Below are 15204 nucleotides of genomic sequence, written 5' to 3'. Positions count from 1 at the left end.
GCTGACTGAAGGTCGCCCGGTCGAAGCCCTGGTGATGAAGTGGAATCGGGAGATCACTGGGGCTTTGGATCGGGTGGCCCCGAAACATCCTCTCCCCCTGAATAGAACTCAGACAGCACCCTGGTATACACCATGGTTGCGGGGTCTGAGGCAGGAGGTGAGACGACTTGAGCACCGGTGGCGGAAATCTCGCACTGAAGACGATCGGACACTGGTTAGAGCAGCAATCACTGCCTACCAAGTGGCAATAAAGACAACAAACAGGGAGTTCTTTGCTGCCTCTATTGCGTCAGCAGAGTGTTGTCCCAGGAGATTGTTCCAAGTGGTCCGAAGCCTGGTCGGTCCAGTTGCTCAGGAACCCATGGAGCAATCGAAAATCTCCTGTGATAATTTTGCTAAACACTTTGCTGATAAAGTCGAGCGCCTGAAGAGCACGATTCCGCTCGCCATGGATACAGGTAGTGGGCCAGGGTCGGCCAGTTGCATTCCGGTCCGGTGGGATCGGTTTCAGCCTCTTCTCTCTGAGGAAGTGGACAAGGTGCTTGGTACCGTGAAGCCAACCACCTGTCTGTTTGATCCTTGCCCTTCATGGCTTGTTATGAGCTGCAAGGAGAGACTGAGCGAAGGGATCAAGGCAATGGTAAATGCATCCTTGAAAGAGGGTGCAATGCCATTAGCCCTCAAGGAAGCGGTGATAAAGCCCATCTTAAAAAAACCCTCCTTGGATCCCCGAGAACTGAATAACCCGCCCAGTATCTAACTTACCATTCTTGGGCAAGGTGATTGAGCGAGTGGTGGCCAAACTGTTACAGACACACTTGGAGGAAAAGGATTATTTAGATCCATTCTAATCAGGTTTCAGGACTGGGCATGGAACTGAAACAGCCTTGGTCGCTCTGGTGGATGATATGAAGAGGGCGCTGGACAGGGGGGAGTATACCTTCCTCGTCCTCCTAGACCTCTCAGCGGCTTTCGATACCGTTGACCACGGTATCCTTTTGGATCGCCTTGAGGGATTGGGAATGGGGGGCACTGTTTTACAGTGGTTCCATTCCTATCTCTCAAATAGGCACCAGAGGGTAGCTTTGGGAGATGAGGTTTCAGACCCTTGGTCTCTTAATTGTGGAGTACCACAGGGCTCTATCCTCTCTCCCATGCTGTTTAACATCTATGTGAAACCACTGGGGGCCATCATCAGGAGTTTTGGGCTGAAGTGTCACCAATATGCGGATGACACTCAGCTCTATCTCTCATTTAAGTCCTCACCAGAGTTGGCTGTAGATACCATGTCCAAGTGCCTGGAATCCGTAAGTGGATGGATGGGAGAGAACAGGCTGAAGCTGAATCCTGACAAGACCGAGGTGTTGCTTGTGGGAGACAAAGGGAGGCTGGGTATTACAGACCTGATGCTTAATGGGGTGAGATTACCCCTGAAAGACCAGGTCCGCAGCCTTGGGGTCATTCTTGACTCCCAGCTGTCCATGGAGGCTCAGGTGTCAGCAGTGAGTCGGGCAGCTTGGTATCAATTACGTCTGATACAAAGGCTGCGTCCCTACCTTCCTGTTCATCTGCTCCCACAAGTGATACATGCCCTGGTCTCCTCTCGCTTAGACTACTGTAATGCGCTCTACGTGGGGTTACCCTTGAAAACGGTCTGGAAGTTACAGCTGGTACAGAATGCGGCGGCGCGCTTGATCAAGCACAGCCATCGCCGTGATCACATCACTCCAGTGTTAATGGATCTTCACTGGCTACCAGTTGTCTACCGGGCCAAATTCAAGGTGTTGGTATTGACCTTTAAAACCCTAAACGGTTTCGGCCCAGTTTATCTGAAGGAGCGCCTCCAGAGTCACCAATTATGCCGCCTGACAAGATCAGCCTCACAAGACCTTCTCTCGGTCCCACCGGTTAAAATAGCTAGGCTGATGCGGACCAGAGAGAGGGCTTTCTTGATTCTGGCCCCCACCCTCTGGAACTCCCTTCCTCTTGATCTTCGACATACTCCCTCCCTGACAGGTTTTCGCCGAGCCTTAAAAACCTGGCTATTCAGGCAGGCCTATGGGATTGGGGAGGGTTAGTTTTATGATGTTTTAATTGGAAACTGATTTTAAATTGACTATGACTGTGTTTTATTTTGTATATTGTATATGCTGGATTGTTTTTTATTGTAAGTCGCCTAGAGTGTCCATTAACCTGGACAGATAGGCGACCAATAAATAAAATTATTATTATTATTATTATTATCATCATCATGGTTTGTTGGCAAGTTAATAAACCTTGGTGTTATGCGTGAACCAGCCTTAGAGGGCAAGAGGTGGAAATCTGGGTAAATGAAGGGCACTTAAGAGGAGGAAGAGATCCTAAGCCGAAAATCCTAGAGGGTTGGGGAATGGAGAGAATGTAACAAGATGAACCCTTCTATATGAAGGTATTTAAAAATACAGGGCGATAGCACGCACACGCATGCACAAACACACAGAGTGAAAAACTAGGACTTGCCATCTCACCTACAGTCCCCATGAGGAACTGGGCAGTGGAAGAAGGGAATCAAACTCTCTTAAGCAGTGTCACAGAGTGAGGCCCCAGAGGGAAAACACAGCACAACATCAGCTCACCCAAGGCAGGAACCGGACAGCTTGTGCTCTCGGTGTTGCTTTCACAGCTTTGTTTGCATGGTGCTGCAAGTCACAAACCATGGTTTACCATGTACAAGCTGATCGCACCCGCTTTGCTCCTCCTTGCAAATGTTGGGGAGGAACAAAACGGCCAAAGTAGATGCGTTTGTGGCAAACTGTTAACTACGACTTACTGTGATGCGTGAATTTATCCAATGAGGTCTCTGAACCCAGACTCTGAGCATACGGTTGTACAGTTCCTACCCTGTTAAATCTCTTGGCTGCTAGCTGAAGGTGACACAGGGCAGGGCCCCCCAAGTGTTGCCACTCCACCCATCTCAAAACATAAATGACAAGGTTAGCTGCTTACAAGCTGAACAACTTGTCCTTTTTGCAGGGGGGCACCTGCTTTTAAAACTACCACCCTGGGAACGGCAGGCTTTGCAAAGAGGCACCAAGGATTTTACAGACTAGACTCCCAGCACTGCCCCAGAACAGCAGCTCTTAAGGTCCCTCGCAGGACACACCTTCAGCTTATGGAGTAGGCACAGAGCTGTGGATTTGGCAGCGTGTAGGGTTTGACAGCAAAATGGGACCAGGGAGATCAATAACTGAACCGCTGCTCAGCTGCGACACTCGTTGGGTACCTTGGGGCAATTACTTGCAAGAGCTGCAGGATGGTGGGCTGTGGGAAGGGAGAATATGTACACTGCCCTGAGCAAGATGAGGACGTAAACAACCAAATAACCTGTTTGAGACAGGCGGAACAGGTTGACGCGGAACAGGCCACAAGTCCGCCACCAGGAGGAGGAGTTAAAAACAACTGTCATTCAAAAGTGCAGATCAGACCCAGCGGGTGATGAAAAGAGACGGTCAGTTCTCACACTGGGCTATGTACCCCTCCCTGCCATGAAACTCACGTCCCTTCCACATGGCAAAAGGTGCTTCTTAAAATTGTGCCACTTTCATCTGAGCCAACGCTCACCACCGCATGGAACCTCTAAAGAAAGAAAGAAGGCTCCACTAAGGAAAACCAACGTGAAACTGAAAGCAAGCAGGCTGGGCTGGATCACAAGTTAACCTGAACCCTGTCCCTTCTCTGTGTAGGAAATTAACCACACTGGAAAAGAACTTAAGCCTCTCTGCCTACAGCTCCCACCATCATCATCATCTCTGGCCACTGGGGCCGATAGGATTTGGAGACCAGCCACATAATATTATACACGGTGTGGAGAAAGTGGATAGAGAAAAGTTTTCCCCCCTCTGACTCATAACACTAGAACTCGTGGACATCAAATGAAACAGTGTGGGGAGATTCAGAACAGACAAAACAAAACCCTCCTTCGCACAGCGCATAGTTAAACTATTAAGATTTGCTCCCAGAAGAGGTAGTGATGGCCACCAACTTAGATGACTTTAAAGAGGATTAGACAAATTCTCGGAGTATAAGGCTGTTAAGGGCCACTAGCCACGATGGCCACGCTCTGCCTCCACAGTCAGAGGCAGGATGCATCCAAATACCAGTTACTGGGAACTGCAGGAGGGGAGAGTGCTCTGTGCACTCAGGTCCTTGTCTGCAGGCTTTCCGCGGGCACCTGGTTGGGCACTGTGAGAACAGAATGCCAGACTAGAGGGGCCACTGACCTGATCCTGGCTCTTCTTGTGTTCTTATGCATTAAAATTATCCACAAAGAGTGAAGAGCTGACGCAGCGACAGCTGGATGGACTTCGTCCCACTTTTATAACTGGCTATTAGAGTTTTCCGCTTGCAGTCCGCACAGGGATGGGTTGAGCGGGGCTGAACGACCAGTGCCTTCCACTGCCCATCCCCCCCACCAGTTGCTGAGCACCCTCCTCCCCAGCACAGAGATAGTCTTTGTTATATGCTCGTGCGCTCTCTCTGTCTCTCTCTCGCACACGCACACACGGAAGATTGCATTTTTTCCAAGCGCAGCAGAAAAACTGGGCCAAATCACTCGACAATTCATTGAAAACAGAAGCAGGCAAAGAAGCCACAGATTGAGGAAGTCTGCCCAAGTCACTGAGAGGACAGAAATCGCTAAAATTCTTTTCTCTCCCCCTTTTTTTTGCATCTGAAAGGCCAAAAATTGAGTGAAGCTGGGAGAAAGCGAGGGCTGTTTGGTCCATTAGAGAGAGGTAAAACAATCAGACTTTTTTTAAAAAAACAGGAAGGCTGGCCCAGTTATGTGCCTCCTTCACACGCGCATGCAAAGCCCATCCAGCATATAACACGCAGCCCACAGGGGGAGAACTACTCTAATGAAACTCTACGACCTCAAACACACATTATGAGACTATCTGTTGGGCTCATGATCTGCCTCTGTCTTCTTCCATCCCCAACTGCGGGAGAAGAGATCAGGCAGTGCCCTGATCTGCTCCCCAACACCACAACCATCCGATGCCTCATCAAATGCTCATGCAAGAAGGGGGCACGGCTCTGGAACCTGCAGCTGTCTGAAGGCATGTCTACCCTTGCACCCAGACAGGCAGAGCAGATGGACAGAAGAGAAGGGAGGTGGGGCCGTTGCATCGGCTCTGCCAGGAGACCAGCTGCCTTTGGCTTTTCGTGCCCCCACCTCCATCAAGTGTCACTTAGTGGTAGCCGTCCCTTCAGGTGTCCCGAGCCATTTCCGTTCCAGCCGGTCATTGTAAGACCTGCTACCTGCAAGGACTGATGCCTGAGCTTGCTTCCTTGCTCCCCAGAATGCCGGCCGACGGGCAGGCAGGGACTGGCCTTGCTACTACTCATCTTGCGGGCCAGTACGGGTGCCTTAACGGCTAGAGAGCAGGGTTGGTTTTTTTCTTTTTAAAAAAGAGAGACTGCTTTTTATAATGGACTGGGATAATGAAATACAGGAAAATGTAAACCCACACATTTTATTCTGTATAATGCATTGCTGCATAATGATACAGAGACTTTGTCAAGAAGAAAGCAACGATGTCCTCTAAGTTTCCGTTATGATGCTTTCTTAAAATTACTTCCCTTTTGTTCTCCTGGATTAAGTATGGAGGGGGGGGGAATGAATTAAAAAGAAGATAACGGTGTTTTTAAAAAATGCTTTTAGGGACATAGGCAGCTGCCTCATACCCAGTCACACCACTGGGGGCCCATCTAGCTCAGGACTGTCTGCACTGAATGGCACCAGCAGCTCTTCAGGATTTCAGGCAGGGAGTCCCTCCCAGCCCAACCTGGAGGTCAGGGCTGGCCCCAGGCATGCCGGGGCCCTTGGGCACCAGCCTGCCCTGGGCCCCGGCACACACATGCATGCCGCACCTACCTATCTCGCGGAGGAGCAGGCAAGGGGGCAGGAAGGCAAGCAAGCACGTGGGGGGCAAAGCGAGTAAGTGCGGGGGACAGCTTCCTGCCTGTGATCTGCAGCAGGGAGCCTGCAGCAGAAGGAGACTGCTACTCCCCCACCATAACTAGGGGCCCCTGTGGGCCATGGGACCCTCAGCCAGGGCCCCATCTAGCCGCCCTTTGGAGCCGGCCCAGCTGGAGATGCCTTTGGGGATCAAGCCTGGGACTTTCTTGGATGCAAAGCAGATGCTCTGCCACTGAGCTATGGCCCTTTCTTCTTTTAAAAAAATAAATAAAACCCTGCCGCAAACAGAAAGAAGATTCCTCTTCTTTTGAGCTTGCCTTCTCTCATCATGGAAGGAGAGAGATGAGGGGGGGGGAGGGGGCAGGACTCTGAGTGGCTTCAGGCCTGCCCGTCTCGCTTATGTTTTTTATAAAGGATTCTTGAAAAGAGACCAAGAGAAGGAAAATTCTGGCCCTTGTCTCATTTCACCTGGTTCCTAAACCAAAACAGGAAACCGCTGCAGTGATGATGTGGGTACCCCCCCTTTGCCGATCTGTGAATCATTCTGAGTCAGCTCTCGCTCCTTCCTGGGCTTCACCTCTCACAGTTGCCACAGAAACCCAAGAGCAAACTGGATGCTCCCTGCGCAAAGGTTGCTGTCCCTGCAAAGCAGGATCCTAAGCACTCGAGTTACAGGCGGCCACGATTTCCTGGCAGAACACAACCACCGGCCATCAGGAAACCAGCCTCCCCACACACACAAATATTACCTCCCCAGGTGCAAATGCTGCTTTGTCAGGGAAGGAGGAGCGAGACAGAAAGGCTCCAGCAGCTGTCCTTAAGGCTTAAAAAAAAAAACTGAGCAGTTCTGGAAACAATGCCAAAAGGGGGGAGACTGTTCTTGCACAGATAGCTCTGCACAAACCAAAAGTGGGCAGGCTCTGTTGGGGGGGGGGCAACAAGAATCCCGACGGCCACCAATTAAGACCAAATCAAACATAATGGTCCAGCCAGGCAGATGAGGGATTAAGGAACAGGGTGCGCCTCTGAGCCAATGCGCAGCCAAGGAATTTGTGGCCAGTGCCAAAACCAAGCTCACAACAAAGCACTTCGAAAGAAAAATCCGCTCCACAACTAAATGTGTGTGGGGGGAGATTTTGAGTTGCTGAACCCCTGCAAATGCGGGGCCAGAGAGGCATCCCAGCAGTGTGCCACCGGCAAAGGTGGGCGCAGCAACAGAAGCAGCTCACACTATAGGCTGTTTTCCAGCTGTGCAGAAGTCAGAGGCTTCTACAGTGCTCTATGCGCACGCACACTTCTCCATGATCCGGGCATCATAGTTCGAGGCCAGATTCTAGCCAAGTGAAAGCACTCGAGGAGGGCACAGAGCAGGGCCGGGGGGCCTGGAGAGAGTTCCAAGGGCCAGACGGAGAGGCCTGGAGAGAGTTCCAAGGGCCAGACAGAGAGGCCTGAAGGGCCATGTTCAGCCCCCGGCCCTCACGTCCCACGACGGAGGCGCATTCCCTGCACTAGACCCTTTGGCCTGGTCAACATCCAGGCTGTGGTGCCATTCAGAGCAAAGGAGGGACAAGGGCTGTGGAGTCAGTTTGTCAAACCTTCAACTCCGACTCCTCTATTTTTCTACTGTCCGACTCTGACATAAATGGCAAATGTATATTAATGTATTAATGTTAAAAAATAATATTAATATTAAAATATTAATTTTATTTTGAAGTCGGAGTCAGTACATTTCTACTGACTCCACCCAAAATTGCTTCCAACTCCGACTCCACAGCCCTGGGAGGGACGCCCACTTTAAAGTAGCATCGCCCCGGTGGCTCATGCAAAAACACAGCCCCGTCCCAGAGCAGGACCCCAGGACGGCTGTCCCAGCACCCGACGGGAGAAACCATCTTTTGAATAGTGGAGTAAAGCGAGAGCTGGTCTGGGGGCAGGGATCAGAGCGTCCGTGCAGGAGCAAGCAGGCAGGCAGGCCAGCTGGCCGGTCGGTCTCTCTCTCTCTCCCCCCCCTCCCTCTCCCTCTCCCCTACCTGGCAGGGTTGTTGTGAGGATAACAAGGGGAGTACGGGAGACAAGGACTGTAGATATTGGCCTGAACTCCTAGGCAGTGGTAAGAGGTTATGTGCCAATACTAACGTAAGCAACGCTTTTGCTGATGCCAGTTTTAGATCCCCGATATTAAAAAAAAGCCTTGGGTAGATTTGATGCCCTCTGGGCAAAGCAGCTGTAGCGGTATTCTAGTCACGAGGGCTAGGAACTTGCTCATAAACTGGGGCGGGGAACAATAGGCAGTGCAAGACACATACACACACCAGGACAGCAAGTATGGTGGGCAGGATTGGGCCCACAGGCTGGAGGGTTCCCTCCCTATCATAAAGCAAAGCAAAGCAGATCACTGAAGAACCCCAATGCTGCAGCAAGCCTCCACATTGGCCAGGCCCAGTTCAAGTGAGAGGGAGATTTCTGGCAAAGTAACCTGTGCCAACACAGTTAGAACGCCCCCCCCTTTTTTAAAAAAGTACATTTTAAGAGGAGAGAATAAGCAGTATTTTTAAAAAGTGCTCCAACAGCCAAAGCAGTTTCCACGTTTTGCTCAGAATGCCTAGACGCCCTTCAGCCCAGAAGATGCTCCCAACATTGCCAAGAGAAAGCTGGCTTAGTGGAGCCCGGCGTAAATTGATCACTGAGAGCTCCTGTTTCCAGTTGGTGAGCGGCTGTGCCCAGCAGGGGAAACCAGCGGCCTCGGAGTGCCCAGTTCTCTATCGGCCCATTGTTCTCAGGCAAACAATGAAGCGGTGGGGAGTGGAAAGTCTCTATGAGCCAAGTTTAGAGCCAGATGGAAGACTGGCCTGGGAATCGAAGTACATAGGGTTGCCAATTGTTCTGGCTTGGCCGGGACAGTCCACTAAGATCACCCTCACGCCCTGAGTCAGCACGATGCATCTAACAGCGTGCAGGACAAGGGAAAGTCTGTTTCAGGCTACCTCAAAAGGCTGTCGCGTGGATGAACAGGGACAGCCCACCCACCCCGCACACTTCCTTCCCCCACGCACGTCACCGTGACCTCTTTGGAGAAAATATGGGATAGGAATAAAATAACAAAACGCTCATGGCTTTGAGGACCGGAAAAAAGTCCTATTCCCCACAATCTCACATGCACAAGCTCAGAAGAATCCCACACCCACCCCTTGCCGCCTGGGAAAGAGGTTTCTGGGATTTCTTTCGATTAGCTGCGTTCGGGGCCCTCGACTAAAAACGTGAGGCCGCCTCCTGGACCTCCACTCTGGCCTCCGAGGTGTGCTTCCCATCTTTTAAAGGGGTGGCTTTAAAAGGTGATTGAGCCATTTCACAGGAGGATGAGGTTATCAGCGGTTACTTGTCATGATGGCCGTGTGTTGCCCCCTGGGCGGGTTTTGGGGACACCCCCACCTCTGAACGCCAGCAGCCAGAGATAGGGATCGGGACCGTGCCCTGCTGGTGGGCTTCCCAGAGGCATCTGGTTGGCTGCTTTGGATGTCAGACTAGGTGGGCCTTGGGCCTGATCCAGAAGACCTCTTCCAATCCTGGCCTATGAACTTCACCAAGACACCCTGTGTTCACTGCTGCTTCAAGTGAGGCTCCTCCTTGCCACTTTGCCTCTATTTGGGGAAGTTAAAAAAAAAGGAACATCTAGACCACATTGCTCCCACCAGAGTGAGGAAGATGCATGCTCCCAAGCTGCCCAGGTCAGCGAGAAGGGTTGCATCCTGTAACTCCTTGCGCTTCTGGGCTCTTCCAGAAACAAGCAATTAAAAGGTTTAAGCCATAAACTACTGCATGGTTTCTCCACCTGCAACCCCCATTGCCTGCTGCAAAATGAGAACAGACTTACATACAGCCAGCACTGCTGGTTAGGCCCAAGGTTCACCCAGTGCCAAAACCCTGCTGTGCACAGTGACCGCCAGGAAGCCCCACAAGGAGGTTGCCGGTGAGGGCAACAACCCTTTCCCAGAGTCTGCCCCTGGGATCTGGTGCTTGGAGGTAGACTGTTGCAACACATAGAGGCTCCACTAGCTACATTACGTTTGCCACCCTGGGCTCCTTCTGGAAGGAAGGGGGAGGATATGAATTTAATAAATAAAGAAATAAATGATTAATACATAAAAACGTTGTGAAAGCAAGGCAAGGCCCATTTCTGTGTGATGGACCTGCCCCATCAAAGAGAAAAAAATCCAGTTAAACGCATAAAAAGAACCAAAGAGCCCTGCTGAACCAGACTAAAGGTCCATTTCGTCCGGCCTCTGCCTCACAAGACTGCCAGACACTTCCCAAAATGCCCCAAAGCAAGGCACGTAGGCAGCAGCTGTCCCTCACTGCTGCCCCTCCCCCAGCAATTGGTATTTAAGGCTATACTGCCTCTGCACGTGGAGGCTTTGCTTCAACAGCTGCTGATAGACCTTCACCCTGGATAGTAGGGATGGGGGAACATCTGCAGCCCTCCAGATGTTGATGGGACTCTCAGCCCCAGCCAGCCAGGACTGCCGATGACAATGGGAGCTGAAAGCACTGGGAGGGACCCAGGAGCCCCTCCCTTGCTCTACGGCTCTGCTGAATCAGGTCCAGGCAGGTGCATCAATTCCAAAATCCTCTCCAGCAGACGGTGAAGGCACTGGCCCTCTCTTGCTGGCTGTCTCCAGTAACAGGCATTCAGGGTACCACCACCCTTCTAGGAGGTACAGTCCTGGCCGGGAGCCGGCACAGAAGACCCCTCAGCAGGGTTTACATGCAGAAGGAACAAGGCTCAATCCCTGGAGCCTCAAGGCAGGGCTGGGAAAGCTCTTGAGAGTCCACTGCCAGTCAGAGAAGACAATACTGAGCTCAATGGACCAGTGGTCTCAGGCAGCTTCCTATGCACCAGCTTGCACAGGCCTGAATAACATAGCTAAGCATCTGTCATAAATTACTGAGATAAACCCCCCCAACTAGGCACCTCATATTTTTCTAGTCTTGCCATAAAAGCCCAGAGAACCTACCATTCACTCCCCTCAGCTCCCCCCGGGCTTTCTCAAGGGACCTTACATCTCTCAAAACATCCTGCTCTGAAAAAACGCCCCAAGAAAGCGCGTTGCCTGACGCAAACCGAGCGCACGGAGAGAGGGGAACGTTCTGGTGCATGAAATATTCATTGGTGACTACACCAGTACTGAAATTTCACCCAGCTTTTCTGCACGGATGATCTCCGGCTACAAGAAGTCTCAAGGGGTAAGGCCAAGGCGGGGGGAGAGAAGAACCAAGGGAAGGTAAGCCTCCCGACTTGCCTGTGGAGTGTCTCCGCAGACCACTCAGAAAGATTTTTCTGCCCATTTTTATTAATTGTTATTCACTGTGCTAGAGATGCTGTCTGATTTTGTATTGCATTTCTGTTGCTTCATTTTATTCCATGGAATTCAAATTGCGATGACACAATAAGATGCAATACAAGAAATAAAAGACGCAATTAAAACTCAATACGGTAATACCTCAGTAAACCAATCCTCCAATAAGGAAGCTCTTTTTAAGGAAGGCTTTTTTTAAAGATGAAACTGACTAGCTTTGCTCTGCTCTGTATAAACTTTCATTCCTGTGCCATTTGCTTTATGGTGAAACTGACCAGCCTATGTCTTTTTGCTTTATGGTGAAACTGACCAGCATATGTCTTTTGCTTTGCAGTGAAACTGAACAGCCTATGTCTTGTTTCACAGTGAAACTGACCAGTATGTCTCTACTTTGCTCTGGATAAACTTTCCAGCCTGGGCCTTTGCTTTAAGGTGGAACTGATCAGCCTGTCACTTTGCTTTGCTATGGATAAACTGACAAGCCTGTGTGTCTGCTTTGCATTAAAGAGATCTCTTGCTTTCTCCCATGGGTAGGGAGGGAAGGATCCAATACGATTCAGGAGGAGGAGGAGGGGAAGGAGGTGAAGGGGGTGGGTGCCAGGTAGGTACTTTTTAAAGCCCCTGTTGAAGCTGCCCCCACCATCCATAACCCTGTCCCTATTTTTTCCACGTTATTTCTACCTCTGGTACCAAAGTTTCTGTCAAATAAATAATGCCCAGGAACCCACCTTCTTTGTCAACCAAGGTATTACTGTACAAATATTGAATATGATGGATGCACCTTCTCCTGTCTTCAACCACAGATATACCGCGGACCACCTGAACGAAGCTTGCAGATCACAGTTTGAGCACCCCTGGACTTGGTTATCATCCATACCTAATATGTCATACCTACGACATCATCAACTGTTGCAAACACATTTGTATATAGTTACAGCTCTCCACAAGTCTGGTGTCCTCCAGTCTGGGAGTCACGTGAAGCCCCAACCAGCATGATTGTGCTGGAGCAGACATTACGGACACGCTGGCAGGGGCTGATGGGGGTTCGGGACATCTGGATGGCGTCAGTTTAAGGAAGGTAGCCCCAATATATCGTAGCCTTGTGTAGATTTTTAGCCATAACCCCCTCCAGGGACAAGGTACAAATATAAAATTATAAACATGAAACCTGATTCTGAAGAAGCATGAAACAAGATATAATCCTGGAGTTCTCAACAATTATTATCTGTATTATTTGGAAAGCGTCACTGTTTCTTATACTGTGGCTATAGCTTGGATAACTTGTATATTGCTGTTCTGTGTTCTACACAAACATACTCTCATATGTTGACACGTATAGTTGTTTAAATAATCATTATATTGCATACCATTTTTATTGCTGTTTGCATCCCTGTGACTTTGTCATTTCATTACTTTTATTTGGGGACCTCCGCCCTCCTCTGTTGTTTTTTTTGGCAACTTCGAAAAGACCTGCTGTTCTCCCGGAATCTAAGTTTCCCCATCCTGTAAAGCCAGGACAGGAAGTGGCCGACAGCCGCCACACAGCCCACTCACGTTACCTCGTCATCGCTCTCCACTTTGGGATTACTGGCTGTCCTCTTCAAGTTGCTGCTGAGGTGGATGCCGATGGTGGCATCTGACTTGGACCGCTGGTGAGTCCTTTTGGACGGGGAGAGCCCCACGTCAGGTGCCGGGCTGAGGGACGGCAGCTCCCTCTTCCGGTGAGCTGGCTTCAGCTCGTCGGAGAGGATGAGCTTCCGCAGCTTGGTCCCGCGGGAGTGGCGCTGGGTGGAGATGTGCATGTCCGAGGAGTAGGCGCCCAGCAGCAGGGCACACTGGAGGGAGAAGTTGATGCTCTGCCGGCAGCGGTGGACAATGTACGGCTTGATGGCGTCCCCAACGTCCTCGTCCATGTGGATGTACATGTTCAGCAACTGCGGCAGGTAGAAGTCCACATCCTCGTTGCGGAAGCAGAAGAGCCGGTTACCGATGTAGGCCTGCACCCCGGGCTCCTTTGAGTTGTACAGGTACGAGATGCCCATGGAGATGTCGAAGAGCTTCGACTCAAAAAGTCGCAGCAGCCACGACTGCTTGGCTGAGTTGTTCTTCTGGCGCCGCCGGGCACTCTTCACTGAGTTGGGCATGTTCTCCTCCTCCTCCTGTATCTTATTGGGTGGATCGTCCAGGCACCTGATCTCGCAGCACTCCCCGGGGCTGCCGTTCAGCAAGGCCAGGCCAGGCCGGCGAGTGCCCCCCGCCCCCTTGCCCTTCAGCCGAATGGAGCCATCTGACGAGATACATTGCATCAACTTGACCTTCTCCAACACCTCCTCGCAGGCTTTCTTGGCCACCTCGGGGTCAATGACTGCCAGCTCGCTAACGCCCTCTGTGATGACCCCGAGGGCTGCTGCCGTTGTCCCTCCATTTCCTTTGGGTGGCGCCTCCTCCAATGGCTCCCCTGGTAGTGGTACGTCTACAGCAGAGTCACTCATATCCAAGGTGGGTCTGTGCTCATTCAAAGCTGGAAAGCAAGGCAGAAAGAACATTAGAAGAGCACGCAGGCTCAATAAGCAGCCTCAGAAGTTGCCTTTTGCTCTTGGTTCATCTAGCTCCGTACTGTCTACACTGACCGGCAGTGGCTCTCCAGGGTTTCAAACAGGGAAGCACTCCCTGGAGATGCCAAGGACTGAACCTGGGACCTTCTGCTGGCAAGGCAGATGCTCTACCGCAGAGCCATGGCTCTTCTCTTAAAAACGATACCAAGATTCCAGTCCTCATGGTTCTGAATGAAGGGCTGATTCAAATAGGAATGTTGGGAGCTGCTTTATAACCAGTCAAACCCTTGGTCCATCAAGGTCAGTACTGTCTACTCTGTCTGGCAGCAACTCCCCAGGCTCTCAGCTACAGAAGAGTCTCAGCCCTACCTGGAGAGGAAATGCTGGGGATTGAATCTGCAGCTGTTTGTATGCAAAGAGCTATGACCCTACTAAATTTAGCCTGTACAGTACAGTGCTTTGGGGGGGGGAAAGAGCAAAATAATGCTCTTTCACATTTCACTGCCAGAAGTATGATTATTGGTAGAATGAGGATTCTTCTGCATCGGACACAAAAAGCAGCCTGAAAAAAAAGGCTAGACGACCAGCATATATATTTATGCCAGTCATTTGTACGCTAAAAGTGTTTGTGTGAGTGATAAAGCTCCTCCCCACCCCCCAGTCACTAAGAAACAACTTTTGACTCACCACGAATGACCAGGCGAGTAGCTTTTTTGACAAGACTGCTGAAAGTGGATTCACACTCAATGAGAGCCACTGTGGGGAGCTGGCCTGGGTGCAAATCCCACTGTAGCCACCTATTCTTGGGGTAGAAACACACCCAGCTCCTGTGCATTTTTAACACGGCCTGGGAGTACCACCAGATTTGCTATGGCCAATGGGTTTAAAGAGTGTTTCTTGGCCTCCCTGTAGATCCATTCATTGGCCAGAGGTGGCGCACAGACTGAGCCCTGCCTTGAATCACCAGTTCTGTAGCCTCCTGTCGAAACAGCACAGCAAAAGCTTCTTAAAAATTTACCAACTTTGTGACCTCTGACCACATGCACACACTTAAGCTAAAACTTCCCCAACCTATTGGGAACCCTCAGAAAAGTTAGAGGGCTGGGGAGAGGATTGGGGACACTCTGCTCACTACGGGGACAGTGGCTATGGATGGCCACCTCCTCGCGAAAACAAATCTTATGTAAGAAACTATCCCCCAAGACCACCGTTTAATAAACTGCATGTGCTGTTACTGCTTCCCCTGTGGTGACCCAAACCACTCCATGGCGGGGATTGTACCAGGTAGAGAAGCCGCCGGGGACTGAACCTTCTGCAATGCACAGCAGGCGTTCTG

At 50.8% G+C, this 15204-nt stretch overlaps 1 protein-coding gene across 3 annotated transcripts in view; it reads right to left on the bottom strand.

Moving 5' to 3' along the window:
* PI4KB (phosphatidylinositol 4-kinase beta) overlaps positions 1 to 15204 on the bottom strand; it is a 50758-nt gene that overhangs the window by 25913 nt on the left and 9641 nt on the right. For all 3 annotated transcript variants that reach the window (XM_061605587.1, XM_061605585.1, XM_061605586.1), the window contains exon 3: positions 12873 to 13834. In XM_061605587.1, coding sequence (XP_061461571.1) covers positions 12873 to 13805 — 933 coding nt within the window. In that variant the 5' untranslated portion in view covers positions 13806 to 13834. The remainder of the gene's footprint in view (positions 1 to 12872; positions 13835 to 15204) is intronic.

This window comes from Rhineura floridana, chromosome 22 (genome assembly GCF_030035675.1).
Source record: "Rhineura floridana isolate rRhiFlo1 chromosome 22, rRhiFlo1.hap2, whole genome shotgun sequence".
Classification (NCBI taxonomy): Eukaryota; Metazoa; Chordata; class Lepidosauria; order Squamata; family Rhineuridae; genus Rhineura; species Rhineura floridana.
Note: the sequence above shows the minus strand (reverse complement) of the source record. Positions and strands in the feature narration are given on the sequence as shown.